Genomic DNA, 21394 nt, shown 5'->3' with positions numbered 1-21394 from the left:
GCTGAGGCATTCAGATCAGTCAAAGAGGAAATAGCCAGAGCGCCAGCACTGAAACCCTACGATCCACAACTTGACAACATAGTGACTGTAGATGCAAGCAATGAAGGGATAGGTGCTGTGTTCTGCCAAAGGAAAGGAAACGAAGAGAACACAATAGCTTTTATTTCGAGGAAGCTAAATGACACGGAGATTCATTACAGCACAATTGAACGGGAAACTTTAGCTTGTGTATGGGCTGTGCACAAACTCAAAGACTATTTGTGGGGTAAGAGTTTCAAACTTGTAACCGACCATAAACCGCTTGTGTATATGATGGACGGCAAGGGTCGGGGCAATGGCAACGCAAGTTCCAGGCTGATCAGACTGATGTCAAAGCTTCAGGAATTTAACTTCAAAATAGAACACATAAAAGGAGGTAAGAACAGTAGAGCGGATTGCTTATCAAGATTGCCAGTGAGAGAGAAAAAAAGTGAGGAACTGGGCGACAACGAATGCATAGTTGCGCATATTGACGCAACGGTGATGTGTGAAGGATCAATATGTGAAAAGGAATGGGAAGAGAGTACGAAGGAAGATACCGTTTTGGCCAAGGTGAAAGAATATGTACAAACCAAATGGCCACATGTGAGGAATATACCCAAGGGAACTAAAGAGTTATCAACAAGTGAGTGATGAATTAACTCTTGAAAATGGGTTCTTAAAAAGGGGTGAGGTCTTTGTGCCGCCATTAGGACTCAGACAGAAAATAATTCAGATGGCTCACAGAGGGCATCCTGGCACCACGGCCACAAGGAACGTTCTAAGAATGCACTATTGGTGGCCAGGTGTGGACAGCGAAGTCAGGAATTTTGTTGACAAATGTGAGCAATGCTTAAGATCTGACAAACATTGGAGAATAGAAAAAAATGAATTGCAGATGGTGCAAATCCCTGATGGTCCCTGGGCTAAAATAGCAATAGACTTTGCAGGACCCTTCAATATTTTGCCGGATGAGTGCAAACATTTGATAGTTTTAACGGACTACTACACTAAATGGGTGTGTTACAAATTCGTGAAAATGGTCACAACGGAAGTGGTAATAAATTTTTTAGAAAAAACCTTTGAAAGAGAAGGACAACCAAAGGTTATGGTGTCTGATAATGGATCACAACTGGTATCACGAGCAATGGTTGAATTTCTAGGAAAACGTGGAATAAAACAGGAGAAAACTCCCCTTTACAGTCCCAAGAGCAACGGTCAAGTAGAGAGGATAAACAGATTCTTTAAGGAAGGAATCCAAATGGCTGTTGCAAATGAAATGGATGTTAAAGAATTTATCAAGACAAAGATCAATGCGTACAATAATACGCCGAAGGAAGCTACGGGGTTTACTCCATTTTTCTTGATGAGAGGGAGAGTATGCAACAATGTCATTACACCGAAAATAGGAGAATGGGAAAAAACAACTGTTGAAGCGGAACAAGTGTGTGAAAAGGAACTAAATGTGAGGGAGAACATAATGTGTAAACAAATGCAGAACAAGACATATTCTGACAAGGTGAACAGAGCTAAGGATAAAATCATTGCACCTGGTGATTGGGTGCTAGTGAAAAAGCCTGGTTTGGTGAGCAAGGGAGAGTCTAAGCTCAGCAAACCAATGAGAGTTGGTAAAGCGTCAGGAGGAGCTGTGCTTGTCGAAGGCGAAGGATGGCGTAGTAAAGATGATATAATAAAACTGAAACCAGGTCAAGAACAAATCATAATGAGAAAAGGAGAAGAGGGAGAAGGAAGTCTAGATGATAGTGTTCTAGAATGGGATGATGTGTCTGGTGGCCCAGATATGTTACATTCCAATGCCGGTCGAGGACCGCCTTTGGATTCCGATGGAAACTCTGCCAGACATTCTTCTAGTTTTGAGGGCACTGCTTTAGTTCAGGAAGATTCCATGATAAACCATGAAGCAGAGGGAAATGAAAATACTGTAACTGGCATGAGTGATGTTGGTAACCATCTTAATGGGGGGCAGCCTTCAAGAACGGGCAGAGTTATAAAATTGCCTACCAGATTTAAGGACTATGTTATGGAATTAATTCAGGTTATGTTTTCATGGAGGAAGGGAGATGTTGAATGTTATGGGACATTGTCATGACAGTATGTTTTCCCTTTCTATTATCAGCGTCATACCGCATCACCATAGAATGTTAGGAATGTATTTAAGTGACGTCACCTGTTCTTGTTGGCAGATGACAGCTGATCTTTTATGCTAGTTGTTCATCCCGCTACTGCGGGCCCTTGTTGTTCTAATAAATCTATTAATATCAACACCATTCATTTTCCTGTGTGTTGAATGCTACAAGCTGCCAGTCAAAAGATGCGAAGTTTAAATAAAACTCAATCTATCTATCTACTTTCAGGATTTAGATAGAGAGCAGTATATAGGGTAAAATGTACATACCACAAGGTTGCTGCTGCTTTGAGAAGAAAAGTAGGAAGCAAAAGTGGAGGAGTAACTTGTATACCACAGTAAAATTCAGTAGTAGTATCATCCAGGGGTGGAGGTCAATTCCAATCTCTGCCCCTGCCAGAGTATAGGGTTCCCTCGTCGCCAATGTAAAGAAGATATCTTCAATCCAGGGTAGATAGTTAAAGTAAGTCTTTATTAGTTATAAGTAGAGAGACCTCCAGCTCCTTCCACAGCTTCTTCTGTACTGTCTGCTATTCACATCACAACATTCCAAGCACCTAGCAACATTCCCACAGTTCTAAGAAGCAGAGATCCCAACACATCCGCCTCGCCCCGAGGCTCTATCTTGTCTAGCTACGCTATAACCTTCAGGGGTAGCTTGAACAAAGTCAGGGCCTGATGCATCATCTCCCCATGATTCTGTGATGAATAAGATGTCCAGTTCATGATTAATAATGCTCTCCCTGATGTCTAGACTATGTTTGGGGAGAGAGCGTGAATTAATGAGTGCAGCTCTAGTATACTGTGTCGCTAAGCGAGGAGCGCTGGCAGTTATAAAGGAGTGGGCTATAGTATTTGTCGCAGACAGGGGAGGTGGCAGAGTGTGAGAGCAACCTGCACATGATATGGGTGTAGATAATGAGTGTTTTAATAACGGAAGTACTTGACAAGACGTACCCAGTCCTGTGTTCCATTCCTTCAGCTGTGTGGAAGTATAGCGTAGGGTAGAAGCGGTATGCAGCATAATAGCAGGACCAGGGGGGGTGGCCCTGGGCCCGGATCTGGCTCGGACGGGCGCAGACAGGCTTGTCTTAGGCGCGTCTTCGGCGTGCGCCCGCTGCGCTCGTCCGCTGCGCATCCTAGTCGAGCGAGGACTAAATAGCTCCCTCCCGGAAGTGGAGAAGAGCTAGACCGCGTCCCGACCCTGCCCCAAGATGGCGGCTGGTGTTCGTGGACGAGTGCCCTATTCCCTTCGCTCTAGCAGGTCAGGTAGGTACCAAAATACTGTGCAAATCACGCTAGGGTTAGTGCAATATTAAAATCATTGTCATCACAATTAAAAATACGTTTTTTTTTAAATTTGTTCGTTTCTTCAAAATTCATTCAGCTTCTCTCTAAATTCGTTTCTAACACCCTACAGAAGTAACTGTGCAATTTTAGTCTAAAAGAACAGCGCTAGTGGGAGTAATCCGTTCAAGTTTCAAGATTTGTGTAAATGAGAATCAACAGAGCAGAGGGCTCGCTCGCTCTAAATAGCTCTCTCCCGGAAGTGGAGAAGAGCTAGACCGCATCCCGACCCTGTCCCAAGATGGCGGCTGGTGCTCGTGGACGAGTGCCCTATTCCCTTCGCTCTAGCAGGTCAGGTAGGTACCAAAATACTGTGCAAATCACGCTAGGGTTAGTGCAATATTAAAATCATTGTCATCACAATTAAAAATACGTTTTTGTAAAATTTGTTCGTTTCTTCAAAATTCATTCAGCTTCTCTCTAAATTAGTTTCTAACATCCTACAGAAGTAACTGTGCAATTTTAGTCTAAAAGAACAGCGCTAGTGGGAGTAATCCGTTCAAGTTTCAAGATTTGTGTAAATGAGATTCAATTATTTGAAAGCAGTTCCAGAGTTGGTGGGATTTGGAGATTGGGACACTACTGGTTTAACAGCAGCAGTGTACCTGTCAAGACCGGACTATATGCTGACATATGAATAAACAAGTGTTGAATTTCAAATGCCTTCCATGCAGTCTTTTTTATCTATCGACATGCAAAGAAAAATACGTGCTGGGGTGTCAATGATAGCAGTGACAGTCGCTGATGTCCACCTAGTGTACTGTCTCCAGTAAAAAAAGCTTTAGATGTGGGAAGAATCTGTCCACAGAGTGATCTACATTCAATTGTGCCATTCATTTCTCAAATGAGATTGGCAAACAGTTGTCCAAGGACAGTGGGTCTTGAACAGTATAGCGTCTGAGACTACAAAGAGTTTTTACATGGCTTCAGTGTCATTTACCTCAGATTTCTATCTACATTAGTGAAATACTGATATAAGGATATGTGAAAGATTTTCATTATTAGTAATTTTCATACAACAGTTAGTTTGATTATCAGCAAGAGCTGGAAAAACGTTCGAGGGCAAACAAGCATGAAACCCTGGTCTTGTGGAGTGCTGCAGCAAAATGCAAAGTGCAGTTACTTTCCAGGTATTATGAAGATTAGAACAAGGAGACAACCCTGGCAACCTGCTGATCAATCCAGGCCACCATGTCTTGTCTGAACAAAACATGACAGCAAACTTCAGACAGAAAGACTTGGTAGTTGCTGAGTTGTAGAGATGGAGAATTGCATTCTAGGGGCCAGATGTACGACTCACCAATTTGTGAGTCACAAATTACGTCGCCTTTGCGACTCTCAAATTGGGATGCACAACAGTGTCTGAGACACTGTTTGCAATTCCCAATGGGGTCGCAAATTGCATGCATCATTCAAATTAATGAGGCTGTTGCAATTTGCGACCCCATTGCCAATGGCTGGCACTCCCAGGGATGGTGACCTGCTGGGGTCAGCAGACCACCATGTCTGGGACAGCTTATAAATAAGGCAGTTTTTCTTTTTTAAATGCAGCCGTTTTCCTTAAAGGTAAACGGGATGCATTTAAAAAAGAAAAATCAAACTTTTCAGTTTCATTTTTTAAGGGCAGGCAGTGGTCCCTGGGACCACTGCATGCCCTTAAAAAATATTTTGAGAGCCTCTCTCAAAGGGGAAGGGGTCCCCTGGGGTCCCCTTCCCTTTTGAGAGTGGTTTACCACCCTTCTGGGAAGGGTGGTAAACTGCGACTGTTTGTGGTCACAAAACAGTCATAAATAGCTTCAGGAGTCCCTATTAGGAAGGAACGCCCTTCGAACGCCCCTTCCTAATAACGAGTCGCTAATACTATTTTGCGTCTCTCAAAAGAGGATTAGAACATGGGCCACACATTTTTTGCGGTAGCAACGGGTTTAAACACCATTCGCGCCTGCAAAAAACCTTGGTACATCTGGCCTTAAGTATATTGTTTTTTCAGTCTTCAGTCTAATGTGAAACATCGATTTTCCATCCAGAGGCAGACTCTCCCGCCACTCGACCTCTTTACCTCCGTAACCATTTGCAGCAAATCTTGACACGATGGCTAGTCTAAGATGAGTTATATCTGTGGGCTCTAGCAGGATTTTGGGGGTTGTCAGGCGCTTTGCTACCATAATTCGATTTCTAGGGACAGCTTAATACCTAGGCCCCTAGTGCTTCTCAGGCCATCAAGCGGGGCATCATCACCAACGCAAGGCATTCCGAGACGTTCAGGGCATATAGTGCTATGACCTGTCACAGGTGCTTGTTCGCATGCCTATCCACTTCAGGCCATGGGCATTATATTGCCCGCCTCCCTTTCATGCTGTGCTCAATGGCGTAGGAAGGGGGGTGTGGTGGGAGCAGGCTGCCCCGGGTGTCATCACTGAGGTGGATGACAAAATGGCAAACATACATGTTTTAAACTACATTTTGCCATTTTTTCCAAGACGGAGTGACAAGTGTCATCACTGAGGGAGGTGACAAAATGGCAAAAAAATGTATTTTATTGTTTTATGTTTGCCATTTTTTCAAGCCGGCGGTGATAAGAAATGTTCCGCACCGGGTACCACCTGACCTTGCTACGCCACTGGCTGTGCTTAGAGCGTTACCACTCAGGATGTCGTCTACACTTGTGACAGAACTCCTGACACCCAGAACTGTGACTGTTGTGACAATTGTTAGCCCTCCACATCATCACAATCACATTGAATCCGGTCCCACAAGCAGGCATCCCAAAAGCCATGACTGTATGTTTCATCTGAGAGGCGGGCTACCATGGAATTCGAGGGTCTACTGCAAGGTTCCAGAACCCCACATTCTATAAAAGCCACATCCGTGGCGTGGGCAGTTGCTTGGCTTTCCTCCCTGTTCAGGAGAAGAAGCCTTTGGTTAGACTCTGCTCTGAACCTATGTCGCTCTGCTCTTCACCTGTGTCCCTCTAAATGGGCTCAGGTCTTCACTTGTGTTTCTGACTCTCTAGTCGAGATTATCTTCAAGCCAGATGTCGAGAACATCTTCCAAGATGGTTTCTCCTTGCAGCACTTCTTGGAATTCGTTCTGCAGTCACTTAAAAGACTTTCCTAAATCCTATTATTTAATCAACCTCTATCATTATTGTCTTGCGAGAGTTAAATCTTACTTCTCTGAATCGGGGTACTCCTGTTGGGCCCCTTTACTGTTCCATGCACATATGTACAGGTACTCTGTCACAACTTCAAAGTTTTGCTTTAACAATTGTCTCTTGGGCGTCAGCAGTGATGAATGCAGATCCTGTGTCAACCTTGGTTTTTTATTGGTGTCAAGTTTTGGAGCATTAATAACTGCTATAGGACATCAAAACAAGACCAATCACAGAGCGATTATTTAGGCGTTAGCACGATAAAGGTACTGTGCCATTTATAAGCTGAATATTTACCACAATGCATCAGTTACTAGAGACCTTTTGTGTATGTCTCATTTCTTTAACATGTTACTATTCATGCGAATTCACTTAAGTGAAACAATTGTGTATTTTAAGGTGATGTAAGAGGAGAGGTAAACGTAGTCTGGTGTTCTGTTTAGTATAGAAAAGCTGTCACAGAGATAATACATATTGGCATTTTGATACAGCTGCTGTATTGCTAGGTTTGACATTTTAAGGGAACATCTTAACTTGGTTGTGGGGAGGCAGTTTGAGGGTGGGTAGGAATAGTTGGGGGTTTGATTTTCTTCGTGTATATGTCAACTGTCACAATATAACAACGGTGAACTGGGGACACCAATTGCAATGAGATATCGTTATGACGCAACAGTTACCCCATCTTCTGTATTGCTGTTAACATTTGAAAAACAGTAAAATTATCTTGTCATAAAAAAATCCATCACTCTTTAGAGACTGCAAAAAATCGGAGAGAATCCCTATCTGACCGGATGATTTCTCTTGTGTGCCTTTTCCTATATTTCAATCCTCCTTTACTGCCAGTGCCAGGCAGAATTGGATGTCTTTCATGCTGCTGATGCGGGAAGGAAACTGGTGGGTTCCACGTTGTTCCCACACCCTCATTTGAATGTTGAGGTTAGTGGTGACTTGATTCTGATTAGGTGCAGTTTCTGTTGCATCTGGAGTGGCGAGGTAGGCTTATCTTTCGTACCAATTATCTCATGCAAAAGACATGATCCAGGGTGTAAGCTCACACAACAACACTTCCTAAGCGATTAGCTATCAATACACTTGTATCTCATTGGTGAGGTCACCACGCTACTTCAAAGGAAGTAAAGAGAATGACATGTAGGCATGATGGAACCTAATAGGAAAAGACTAACTTCAATGAAGCCAAGAGCTGGCATTCAATACCTGGATAATGTATAGAAGAGTGTACACAACACTGATTCTCACTATCTCGTGTCCCTTTCATTCAGGGGTATTGCAGCAGTAGAATAAAAGATGAATGGACAATGTTTCTCACACTTTTGTATGAAACAAGTGTAGACTATAATGTAAGCACAGCTGGAAAGACACGAGTTATTAGAACAAGAAATACAAAGCTTCAACTGCTAACACATACACACACAACCTCTACTGCCGAAATCTCAGCCAGAAGTCTTTGGTCCCAAATTCAACAGCAAAGAACTTGTAGAAGACCATTCTAAAGAACAAAGTGCACAAATAAAAGACAAATCAGTCACTGGACTCAAACTTCTACCATAATTTGATTGGAATCGAAACCCAGACCCTGCGCTTCAAAAGGAGAACGAAATCGGAAGCAAGGCATACTAAATATTAGCTTTTAAAAGGCACAACTAGCTGCTCAAATAAATGTTAAAAGTCGAGACATTTCTATAGCAAACTTTAACTCACCGAGGACACTTTGTCTTTGATGGCCCTTCGAACGAGGAAAATAGCAGCTCGAAGCATGTTTTTCAATTCATCCTTGGATGTTCCATTTGACATCTCCGTCAATTTTCGATACACAGCAAGCAAGGCATCTTCTCGATATGACCAGGTTTTGGAGTAGGCTCCTGCGACCTAAACGGAAAGAAAAGTAGAATTAAGATAATTGCAGGATTCAAAAGGTCTTCTTATTCTTGCAATGCTGAAAATTAAATGAAAATAAGATTTCTAAAGTGCACTATTACCCGGGAGTTTCTGGGAGCATTTATTGAAAGTTAATAAGGTTTGGCCTTTTTACTTGGCCAAACTGGCGAGTGAAATAAATTGCCTTAGATGGTGTCCCAATTTGAACCTTTAAATTCTGTAGTCCTTGATCCTTTGAGGGACAGCTGTCAGCGACCTGGTTCTTACATCTTCAGGGTGTTTATTTTTCGGAGACTGAGCCATAATCAAGATACTCTATACAATCCTCCGAGTTACCATTGGGGTATAATTTTAGTAATCTGTGTATTTGCTTAAACAATTCATATTTGAATTTGGTTGCTAATAGCTTGGTTAGTATTTTATTGCATGCATGACTGTCTCTAACTTGTCTCTGAAAGACTGTCCAGTAAAGAGTTTGTATCGCATATAATGGAAAATCAGGGAAAAGGTGGGCACCAACCATCCCACTTTATTCCTCTTCCAAGTTATTGACCAAGGAAGGGAGCTCCGGCAGAGATTTCCAAGAGCAACTAAGATCAAGGTCTAGTTGCCTGGCAACCAGTCTTCCAGAGGTGAGGATGCATTACCTAAAGTATTACTGGAGAGCTATGAATCTGCCTAGCTCCTATAAATCTGCCTGCCTGTTCTGAGATAGAAGGAGTGTACCTGGTCCTGACAGAGGAGAGACTGTTGAGGAGGAGAAGCCAGCCATGTTCCGGGAGCAGGAACCACACAGAAGAGAGCACTTGTTACCGAGATTGTATCTGGTGCCAACCATTGGGACCTGTTCTGCCCATCTCCCTCCCTGATGTGCGCAGTCCTGCGAGTCCTGGCTAAACCACCATGAAGGCCCAACTGGCGAAAAAGTGTAACCGCTTCTTTGGCCCGTTACTTCTACCGTCAGTATCTACTTCTTTGGAAGTGATTGTAAATTTACAAACCAATCATTTTCTCTACATGGATGATGTACCAGCAAGTGAAATGGCCCTTTCAGGGCACAAGCAATTCTTTCTTTGTACTGCAGCCTGGTCAAGTCAATCTATGTCTAATACACGGTCTCAGATACAGGAACTCCAATTCCCAACATACGTCATTTTTTTCCTTCTTTTTCTTTTTTTTGGTGGAGGTTTTATGTAGCGCAAACTCGACATGACGGTATTGAAGCACTTTACATGCGCACCAGTTACACAAGATCACATGAATATATATTTTCTTTAGGCACGGGGAGATGAAGTGATTTACCAAGGATCACAGGATGGTGAGCTGACACTGAGACCCTAATCTGGTTTTCAAGACCTCGCTGTAACACCACATCCTCTCCCCGTCTTTGCACACCGGGCATATGACATTACATACAGAAGTAGGATGGACCCACAAGGCGTGGTTCTCCCGCCCTCGGCTGCTGTTAAAACACCGCACACCGGGCTAATTGGACCTAGGAGTACCAAGGACACAAGAAGAATTTTACCTTTGACAAGATAAGTTCTGGGGCAAGCAAGAAACCAGCAGGCTTATACTTGGATGCAACCATAAACATTTTAATAACTTTAAAACTTTTCCCCATCCAGTGTTAGACTACAAGGAGAACCAATTGGCATGCCACTATAGGGCATTAACAACCTTATTATAGATTAGGACTTGAGCTGACTGATACATGTGTCTGAAATCAAATTTTTAGCACTATACAACTTGGCAACTGGTGTGCGGTGTTCCCCACATGTGCAAATTGCAGTGACACTAGAGCACGTGCACTCAGTGGATTGGTGCATATTGCTACAAGCCTCTATGTATTAATATGTTTAATATACATACACGAGTATGCTCTAAATCTCTTTGGGCATCATTACTGTTTGAAGGCCTTTTGAATGGGTGGGACTAATTAAAGTATGCTTTAGGGTTCTTGATACTAATAAATGCCAGACGGCGGACTGGGGCCAATACAGGGCAGAAACAAGTTGACCAACACGATGCAAGAGTAATGATGCTCTAAACAGGATGAAGCCTTACGGCTAGAAATGTCGACCTCAAAGCTGGGGAACCGGGTACGAGTCTCGGCAATGACGCTAAACATCCTGTGATTCTGGGCAAATCACTTAATCTCCCTGTGCCTAACAAAAATGAATGTGTCCTTCTGTAACGAAACTGGTGCTCATGTTAAGCGCTCCAATACCCGATTCAGGTCAAGTTCACGCGATATAAAACTCTATTATCATCTGGGTCCTCTTATATTTAAAGGTGATTCCTGAGACACCATAGGAGATTATTTTTTTTTGCACCTTTAGGATCCCATACCCCCTCATCCCCACAATATTACTCCCATGACATAGTGAGTCCAACTCATCAACAAAATTATTTATAACAAGTTCAGCAAGCCCTATGATGAATTATGACATTAGGATGGGTGTGTGAGGGCTTGCCTGACATTTACTGGACTTCTCCATTTCATTGAACACACAGACAGGAGTGACAGATGGTACTTTAGTCTCACTCTTTTGGGATAGTGTAAGGATAGCCTTTTTGTATGTTTGGCTGGGAGGGTGCACTACCGGATGCCGCTTTTCCTCTCGTTTCTCCACCTCATGTAAGTCATGGGCTCTTGATAATTGTCAATTCCACAAATGCACTGCTATTGGACACAGCTGTGGTGAGAGGGCGTCCCCTTGATTCATGGTCTATAAGATAACACTGGTGTTTTCGGCCTGGATTGTCACCATACTTGATCTCAGCACATGTAGGAACGTCTTAACACTATTGTGACTGCCTTCAGGACCAAAATGTTTATGGCCAGGGATTTATCTGGGTTGCACCACCAGGAAATCAGGGTGTTCTCTGCAATGTGCATGCCACTCTTGTTATGAAAATTCATGTGGTGAGCTGCTAATGGGGAATGCGGAAGTGGGGTCATGCAGTAAGCATTCCAAAGTTGGACCCAAAGAGGTGTGAACTGGTAGGAACATGAGTAACCGTCTTATGTAGGACACATGTGGTCCCTGAAGTACACTGAAACCACCAGACTGTCATGACCCTTGTTGCTCATGAAGTGATCCAATGCCTGGGAAATATTTGTTACTTCTTCTGGAGGAGGGCAGGCTTTCATAGGCTAGAAAACAAAATAGCTTTAACAAAATTAATCCTTTTGGAAGGGTCCAAGAATAGTTCACGCACAATCCAGGTCTGTAAAGAGTCCTCACTGTCAGGGCTAGATCAGACTATGTTTTATAGAACAGTATCAAAGAAGCAGGATGCTGAGGACAAGTTATCGGAAATAATGATTTGATTTTAAGGTCTCATAGAACAACTGACAATGTGGCAAAGATCTTGGTGAAGACATAAGGGGAGCTAAGGAGGCAGAATGGAAGTGTTCCGTACTGGCATTGTTGGTATCACCTATGGTACCTGAAGCTAGGTACTTGAAAGTAGACATCCTTAAGGTCCATTGATGGTGGAGAGAAACAATTCAGAACCCAGAAATTCACAAAGGGGCAGAGTTCTCTTCCTCTTTCTTGGTAAGGCACCAGTTTGATTGCTCCAAAAAGGAGGAGCTGCTTATAACCCTGGGAGTAGTTCGCGTAGCAGCGCTACGCGAAGTGCACTTCGCACTACGCGAACTGTATAGTGCACTGAGCATAATGCTGTTCGCACTGATTGCACAGTGCCGGATGCTTGTCCGCAATGTGCAATCAGTGCAAACCGCATCTTGCACAGTGCAAGCGGTCGTTTTCTGCTGCTCGTGTAGATTTCTACTCGAGCAGCAGCTTTCTCAACGTGGACTGGTAGTTTCTCATTGCGAGCGGTCGCGAGCATACGCGACCACTCGCAATGAGAAACCCGACCTCCCCGTGTTGAGAATCTCGCCAGGAGGTTTATTTTCCATGCTCGCGATCGGCAACTTGATGTTGCTGATCGTAACAAGGAAAAAGGCTCGCAGCGATGACATTTTGCTCGCTCGCGGTCACCAACTTGACATTAGGGCCCGAAAGCAAGCAAAAAATTACCGCTATGCGTGTTTGCATTCTGCTATGTGCAATTTGCGTAGTGCGAAGAAGCGCAAACTTTGCAAACTTCGCAAACGTAGTACTTCGCCCAGGGTTACTAGAACCCCACCTCAAGGTGTTGGGATGTTGAGGTAGGGACAGAGGCAGCATGATAGCTGCAGTACAGCATAGCTGTTCTTCGCCATTCAGAGGACTCGTGCCATTAGTTCTACTGAGTGTAGTAGACAAAGTGTCCACTGCACAAAAGTATAGTGGGCCTTGTGAAAGGGTCCTGAGGATAGCAACTGGTCCGCAAGGAATTCACTGGAATTTCTAGCTGGTGACTTTCTGCTGAAAGGTTTACATAACCTTGAAAGCCAGAGGTCTATGCTGTATGATGACAAAGGCACCTGCAGTTTGGACTAGACTGTGCCCATTTTGTACTGTTGGAGGACCTTGTTAGTCAAGAGATCAAGCAAGTTCTTCTAACCAAAGGGAGGTCAATTACTATTTCCTGAACCTCAGAATTCAGGTTTAAGGTCTTTAGCCACAACTGTTGACATATGGCTAGGCTGGAATTCATAGTCATAGGCTCTGCATCAATGCGATTCTTGCATATCAACTGATTTGGTTTTACAGCCTCTTTGCAAGGTTGAGCATGAACTCCTCCTGGGAATAGTGGGAGAGACAGGAGGTACAGCCATAGAACTTATGTCAGGAATGAACCCCCTTAGGCAGCCAAGATGGCAATGACACAAACGCCCAAATAATTACACATTTGCTTTCAATAGGAGTAATGACAATTGGCCTCCTTGTCCATGTACAATTGAATCACTGTATATACTGAAAGAGCTGCACTGGAACACCACGGCCAAGGTTCGTTTCAGTCCAGACGGGGGGCGAACTGATCAATTTTTATGTTCAGGGGGAGTAAGACAAGGGTGCATATTAGCCCCTTTTCTTTTCTCCCTTTACATTAATGCCCTAGAGAGTGCCCTCATCGCCCTAGAAGTTGATTCCCCCAAAGTAGGACCGCGTCATGTCCCAGTACTATTGTATGCGGATGACGCGGTCCTGCTGGCCAGGACCCCAAGGGCTTTGCAACTCATGGTGGACGGATTCGTTAAGTTCATGGGGGACTTGGACTTGTCTGTCAACCTAACAAAATCCTTTGTCATGGTGGCCGGTAAAAAACCTACTAACAAGAGTGTGTTTAAAATTGGGTCACAGACTCTGGGCAAAGTAAAGACCTTCCCCTACTTAGGGCTGCTAATGGATGGGGACATGTTATTTAATCACCTGCTTGAGGCCCATTGCACCAAGCTTGTGTCCTCAAATAGGGCTATTTTGAGCTTTGCCCGTAGATTGGGACGCTGGTGCCCAGAACAGATAATGGCATTATATGCCTCAATCAGTACAGCTAAGGCCTTGTATGGTGCTGAGATATGGGGCTTTAGGGACTGTAAGCAACTTCAACAGCATGAAGATAAATTCTTTCGGAGAATCTTAAAAGTCCCGCAAGCCATCCCTGCTGAAATTGCCCATGATGAATTAGGGATGCCATATATTTCTGATATTGTTAAACTAAGGCCAATTATGGCATGGATGAGAACTTGGACTAACCCGGAGGCAGCTCTAACCAGGTAAATAATTACAGACTGCTTACAAAGAGACAAGGCCCTACAAATCCCCTAGTTGAAATATGTGAAAGACTCTTTAACAAGTATTGACCAGGGCCAGCTTTTTAATGATCCCTCCTTGATTGTAAATACTTGTAAAATGAAGGTAAAAAAATTGCTTTTAGAAAAATATGTCGCTGACAGAAGAAGTTGTGGCCGGGCAAAGAAATCACTAGCAGCCTATGATCTTGTAAGAAATGGAGGGGGAATGGAATCATATCTGTTTCTTATGTATAGCCAAAATGATCGGTTTTTAATGTGCCGTTTTAGGCTCAATTGGTTACCAAATATTTTAGCTTACCCTGCTGGTTTTACCGTATCAATTGAGCAGAAGGGTGCCTGCGGCTGCGACAATAGGTCTCCGCAGGACACCCTTCATTTTGTACTTTTATGTTCATTTCATAGTAACCCCAGACGATTGTTTTTGGTAGACATTTTAAAGAAACAGAAATTCCGCCAAGCAAGAACTGCATTGTTGTTTTTACAGAAAGCCACTGATCCCCACACCCTATGTGCCATTTTAAGCTTTTTAAAAGTAGCAGTAATAAGATTGAGGAATACAAGAAATGAATTAGTGTTGTAAAATTATACCTGCCCCGTGAATCATATCCTCTCTTCTCTATTGTTGTTTTTAACATGAAAAGTTCAGGAATGAAATGTAATGAAATTTTATGCAATGTGCTTTTATGAGGAATTTTTATTCTTCGAAATAAAGATTTACTGAACTGAATCACTATACTATTCATGGAACCCACATCTCTGTCACCGACAGCATTAGGAGATTCCTAGACACAAACTCTGGACTGTCCCCAGGGTTTCTGAAATTTGTTGCCCAATGAATGTGATCTACAGTCTCAGAAATACAATTCCACTTCCTGGGCTTCCTTGAGAATCGGAAATTCTTATGTAAGGGCCAGCTTTAAAATGGGAGTTCTTGGTGCCACCAAGTGAAATGTATCCTCCTTGTCCTACATTGGCACAAGGGTCTCAAAGAACAGTGCTTTCACAGTCTTGGCAATGACAGCAAGATACGGACAGGTTTGGTGTAGGTACTGGTGGACAAGGGTGCCTAGGTTCAGTGTCTGGTTCCCTTTTTGAGAGAAGGATTATCAACAGTTCCCTTGTTGTCCCAGATTCATAGACTACAACTAAAGTTAATACCAGCAGAGTCAGGAGCAGCAGTGCCACCAGGAACAGGAAATTGGAGTTTTAAGCTGGTTGTTTTACTCTCAAGAGTGGCTCTGGAATCTTAGCGAGCTGCACTAGGGATGCTGAGCACAATTAACAGCTTTACAAGCAGGTTCTGCTTCACTTGTAGCAATCAAATCCCACAATTCTGAACAGTAAAATTCTATTTCTCATGCTACTTCATGTATCTCAAAAAGTACAATTCTGTTTCCTCCACATTCTCTTTCACCAGGCATGTGACAATTTACGGAGTTTCCATCTTCTTTGCTAAACCCTTCACTCAAATTAACTCCTAGCCATCTCACATTAAAATACTGGACACACTAGTCTGTCACACTTTTAATCAACCACAATCAAATATTATTATGATAATACTTTTGATCTTGCAAAATGGGGTATTAACCTCGATTCACTTGTTGGTGATTTGAAATGCAATTCTTCATTTCGTCTGTATGAGAAAATAACATTTTTGGCATGTTCCCCTCATATTTTGCTGAATTTTGTAGCTGGTTTTTAGACTTTGCACTCTGGGGCACTGTTGTTCATTGCATGTACCCGACTCCAAAAACATGCACAAAGGTGAGTAATCCCTGATTGGCGCATTTAAGTCTTGTACAAGGTCATAGTTTATTGTGTAGAAACTGCACCCAATGGCAGGGAAAGATAAATGTCCCCTGTGGACTGTAGCACTTATTGTGCCTTCCCCTAGAGTCACAATGGAAAACGTGGCTTCAGGGCTACCATTGTATCCGGACTCCTGCAGTGTGACATGTTACAATAACCATTTTTAACAGATAAAAACCTCCCTTTAAAACATTAGTCAGACACCCTTATGTAAGCCTTGTAGCCCACAAGGTAGGGTGCATCATATGCATGGCATTTACAATGTCCCTACAGAGACAAGGTCTAAAAAGCTGTTTTCAATGTGGCTGGCCTAGCTGTCCAATGTAGAAAACCAAAATACAGATACAATACTAATACTGTATCGCAAGAATAAGACTAACTAGAAAAATAATGAAACCGCAATCTTTAATAGTTATTAAAAATCAAATTCAATGGTGAAGTTGGATTGTAAATAAAGATTAGGGAAAAATAACTTTTATGGAGTTACCCATTACGAGCCGCAACTGTTAGAAGGTTAACTAGTATTAGCCTCTCCCAACTCCTTGCCTGTGCTCAGCCCAGGAAGAGAAGTGAAATTCATGGTAGAAGCACACAACCTCCTGACAAACTGGCAGAGATGACTCCTCTGAGCTCAACGGAATATGTAGGTGGTGCTTGTACCACTCCTGTTGAGAGCAAAGTGCAAATCCTGCATGACAGGTCTCCCTGAAGCACACGTAAACGTTTTGGGTAGTTTAAAGGGAACAAATAGAATGCTAGGATAATTTTTATGTATCCTTTCTGATTGCATGATTTTGTTATACAAGAGATCTGTCTCTAGGTTGGTTGTGTGTTCTTTACCTTCAAACTGGATTTTAGTGTTTGATGTGAGGGGACACTAAGATTACTATAGTACACTCCCATTCACACTCTTAGTCTCAGAGCCCAAGTTTAATAAGGCTGTAGGCCTTTGTAATCTTGTATTTGCCCTGAGACATTGCATTTTGGGCCTTTTTGCAGTAAAGCAAACAGGAACTACTGCAAACGTAGGTAGATCAGGGCCTAGGAACATTTACTCTTTTTGTCAGAGGAATTAGGGTGTCCTCCACCCACAGTCAGGTGGACAAAACAAAGCTGCACCCTCATCCAGCCTTCCTCAGACTACCACTATACTTGTTAAACAATACCAAGCAGACTGAACTTGTTGCACTTGATATCTGCTGAAGTGTGAGAAGGACCTGAGGAAGTTGTTCCCACTTCCACTTGAAATCAAACGGCAGAAAGATCTCCAAGGGTCATTTTGCGGACTGCCTGGGTGGCTCTAGGAACATGCAGCTAAAGAGGATAATTCCAATAAAGAATGGCAGTTGACCTGAAAACAGATTGCCCAAGAGTAGGGTCCCGCTGCATCCCGGTACTTTATTACGCGGATGACGCGGTCCTACTAGCGCGTACCCCAAAAAGCCTACAGATTTTAATAGACGGATTCGTCAAGTTTATGGATACTTTGGATCTGTCTGTCAATCTGGGTAAATCGTATGTAATGCTAGCAGGTAATAAACCTTGCACCAGTTTCTCTTACAAGATTGGAAGCCATACCCTAGAAAGGGTACAGGCCTTTTCGTATCTTGGCTTATTATTTGATAGTTTGTTAAAATTTAACCCACTGGTGGAGGAACGTTGCTGTAAATTGGTATCCTCTAATGGCGCCATTGCAAGCTATAGGCGGAGGGTCAGTCGATGGTCGCCCGAACAAGTAATGAATCTTTATAGCTCCATTTGTTGCTCTAAAGCCATGTATGGGGCTGAAGTTTGGGGCTTTGTGAACACCAACCAATTACAGCGGGAGGAAAATAAATACCTGCGCTTAATTCTGAAAATTCCACAGAGTAACCCAGCTGTAATAGCCCATAGAGAACTAGGGAGGCCATACCTTGAAGATCTGGTCAAGCTTAGGCCCATCTTGGCTAAAAATTTGGACAAACCCCGAGGCAACTCTGAGTATACAAATCCTAGGCGATTGCCTGGGAAGGGATAAAAGTATGAGTATACAATGGCTTAACTATGTAAAGACAAGCTTGGAAAGCCTTGGTCATAAGGACCTTTTTACAAATCCTGCAGCTATTGTACCCCAGGATAAGTTGACCATAAAGAGATCCTTTTTGGCCCAGAGAACCACAAACGGAACAGAGGTTGAGGGGGCCAAATGTCCTGTGAGCACCCATAGCCTTATCAAAAGTACTGAGAGAATGGAGCCGTACCTCTACCTTATGTATAATACCCAAGACAGGTTTTTAATGTCTCGTTTTAGGCTCAATTTGTTACCGTATTTACTGGCGGATCCACCAGGTTTTACACTTTCAATTGAGCAGAAGGGAGCTTGCGGCTGCGACAACAGGTCTCCGCAGGACTCCCTTCATTTTGTACTTTTGTGTTCTTTTTATTCAATGCCTGGTGGGTATTTTAAAACAAGCCAATTTTACACATGCCAAAGCTGCTTTACTTTTTTTGCAAAAGGCGATTGACCTCCTGACATTATGTTGCATTATGAATTTTATTAAAGTTGCGGTGCGATTGAGGGTAACTAGAGGGTAGGCCTGAATGTTATATTAATAATGAATTCTCCATGTTAGATTCTTTTAAACTTAGTATGTAATTGCAGTCGGGGTTCTGACAATGATTTCATTGTATTTTAATTGTTTATATACATGTGCTTTTATGGTGTTTTTTAATCACCGAATAAAGAACTCTTGACTTGACTTGAATGGCAGTTGACCAGTGACTGCTGGATCTGGAGTAGAGTTTGCTATTGTCCTATGCCACATACCCTGTGAGTTTCTATGTGTTACCTCAGAGGTCCTAGGAACCTGAGAAGTGGACACCTGTGTTAGTCTAGGCACCAAATAAAGTTTGGAAACTCTTGGAAAACCTTTGCTTTAGATGTCCCAGACAGACTATGAAAAGTACCCAGTCAACAGTTGGATTTCAGGTTTGACCCAAGTGGAAAAGAGCTTTTCCTTAGATAAACGTCTCTTTTCAGATTAGGATATAGAAATTTTTCAAACTTCCCTACTTCAAGGCATTGGCGGGCCAAACTGCTTGGTGTATCCGACCCGCGCTCTGTCGTGGTGGATCTCAAATCGCACCTGGGTCCTGGTCTACCATGACCACTGCCACTGTGCGCTTTTTAGTGCCACGTTAACTTAATTTGAAAAATAATCTTATCTCCAGTTCCCCTAAAGAACAAGTTACTTACCTTCGGTAATAATGTATCTGTATGAGACCTAGATTAGTTGTAGATTCCTTACCTTTGAATTAACCCCAGGCGCCAAACTGGATCTGGAGAATGTTTTCTTAGCCGTACCACTGAGCGTCGGAGAGAGCGTTGGTTGACTCCAATTCCGTCGCCAGCGTCATGGTCGCCGGGATAACGTTGAAGCCTACTTAGACACTGCCCCTGCACACTGACGTCTGTTCTGACACCGACTATCCATGCCAGAAACACAGTCATGCAAGACACTGATCACTGGTGCCCCACAACTAGGGACCGGTAAGGGAGTACCTATCCCTAGAAGTCAGTTTGCAGAGTGGGGAGTATGGGTGGAGCGGAAAGGAATCTAAACTAAACTATGTCTCTTACAGATACATCGTTACCAAAAGTAAGTAACTTGTTCATCTGATAGAGACAGTTATTTGAAGATTCCTTACCTTATAATAGATACCCCAGCAATACCATCCCTAAGTTCACACCTGAAAGTCCAGGAGATTCCTTACCTTAGAATAGATACCCCAGCAATACAATCCCTAAGTTCACACCTGAAAGTCCCGGAGGACCAAATGGGTAAAACAGCCGTCCCTCTGGACCTGGCTGTCCAGGCAGTAATGTCTGGTGAACATGTGCAAAGGTGCCCACCTGGCCGCTTGGCAAATGCCAAAAAGTGGAACTCCACGTGCCAATGCAGTGGTTGCTGCTGTAGCCCTAGTGAAATGAGAACACAGCCCCACTGAAGGTTCCTTTTTCGCTAAAGCGTAAAAGACTTTAATACAAAGGACAACCCATCGAGAAATGGTACGCTTTTGAACAGCCTGACCTTTCTTGGCACCTAGATAGCCAATGAAGAGTTTATCGTCCACCGGGAAATCTTTTGTGCGGTCATGGTAAAAGGACAGCGCACGTTTAGGGTCCATACGGTAGAGTCTCTCCTCCTCCTTGGAAGGGTGCGAAGGTGGGAAAAAAGGGGGCAAAGTGATAGTTTGTCCTATGTGAAATGGTGTAACCACTTTAGGAAGGAAAGAGAGCCTTGTCCTAAGCACCACTTTTTCCGGATGCACAGAGAAGAAAGGGGGCTTGGAAGATAGAGCCTGTGGCTCACTCACCCTGCGAACAGAGGGGATGGCAACATTTATGGGCCTTGCAACACTTTCTCCTATTAGCTAAATGGAGCTTGAGGGTTTCATAGGATTCAGGAAGCAATCTAGGAATGGAGGGGGAAATTGGCAGTGGGCAGCATTAGCTTGTCAGGACAGAGTTGATGAACTGTGTACTGACAAACAGAACTGGGAGAGGCTGCAAAGAGGCGAGGTATGCCAAAAAGCTGTGTATACAGTCTATCAGTCGGGGTCTTCTAAAACATTAGATTCGCTCATGCCACCAGCTGGGTTAGACTGATCTCACCCCACTAAAATTCCATGTAGATTTGATCTGACCCTAGATATGTTCAAATTTTTTATTAAAACTTGTCTCAATATATAATGTCTGTTTATCTCATAATACTACTGTTATCATAGAGATCACTGTGCTTTGAAATATTACCGATATCCCAGGGTGAAATGAAATGAAATGAAATGAAAAATGAAATGAAAAGCAATTTATAAAGTACAACTAAAACCCGAAGGCATCAAGGCGCCTAACAGACAAAAGTCGACAAAAACTACAAGTAGGCTTTGACAAAAAGACGAGTCTTCAGAGCCTTTCTAAAGGCTTGCAAAGTGGGCAGAGACTTAATTTCATCCGGTAGGGTGTTCCACCATTTAGGCGCAAGACCGAAAAAGCTCTGCCCCCCCACTTAGCTCTCCGAAAGCGGGGCGCAAGTAGCAGAGACTTCTTGGCAGAGCGTAAATTTCTGGAAGGGCTATAAGGGACCAAAAGGTCAGCAATTCCTCCCGGCCTGTTTCTCGCCAAGGCTCCATATGTCAGGCAGAGAATTTTAAAAAGAATCCTATCCTCCATCGGAAGCCAATGAAGAAGTTTCCTAGCAGCAGTGGCTGATGAACGTCTAGGCAAGTCTAAAACAAACCTCGCAGCGGCGTTCTGAACCATTTGTAACCGCTG

General features: G+C 43.2%; 1 protein-coding gene across 2 annotated transcripts in view; it reads right to left on the bottom strand.

Moving 5' to 3' along the window:
* The window catches only part of CEP104 (centrosomal protein 104), a 513885-nt gene that overhangs the window by 269762 nt on the left and 222729 nt on the right, over positions 1 to 21394 (bottom strand). For both annotated transcript variants that reach the window (XM_086921737.1, XM_086921738.1), the window contains exon 11: positions 8382 to 8549. In XM_086921737.1, the coding sequence (XP_086777863.1) occupies positions 8382 to 8549 (168 nt within the window). The remainder of the gene's footprint in view (positions 1 to 8381; positions 8550 to 21394) is intronic.

Source organism: Lissotriton vulgaris, chromosome 5, assembly GCF_964263255.1.
Source record: "Lissotriton vulgaris chromosome 5, aLisVul1.2, whole genome shotgun sequence".
NCBI lineage: Eukaryota > Metazoa > Chordata > Amphibia > Caudata > Salamandridae > Lissotriton > Lissotriton vulgaris.
The sequence above is the reverse complement of the archived record's forward strand: the minus strand, read 5'-3'. Positions and strand labels throughout refer to the sequence as shown.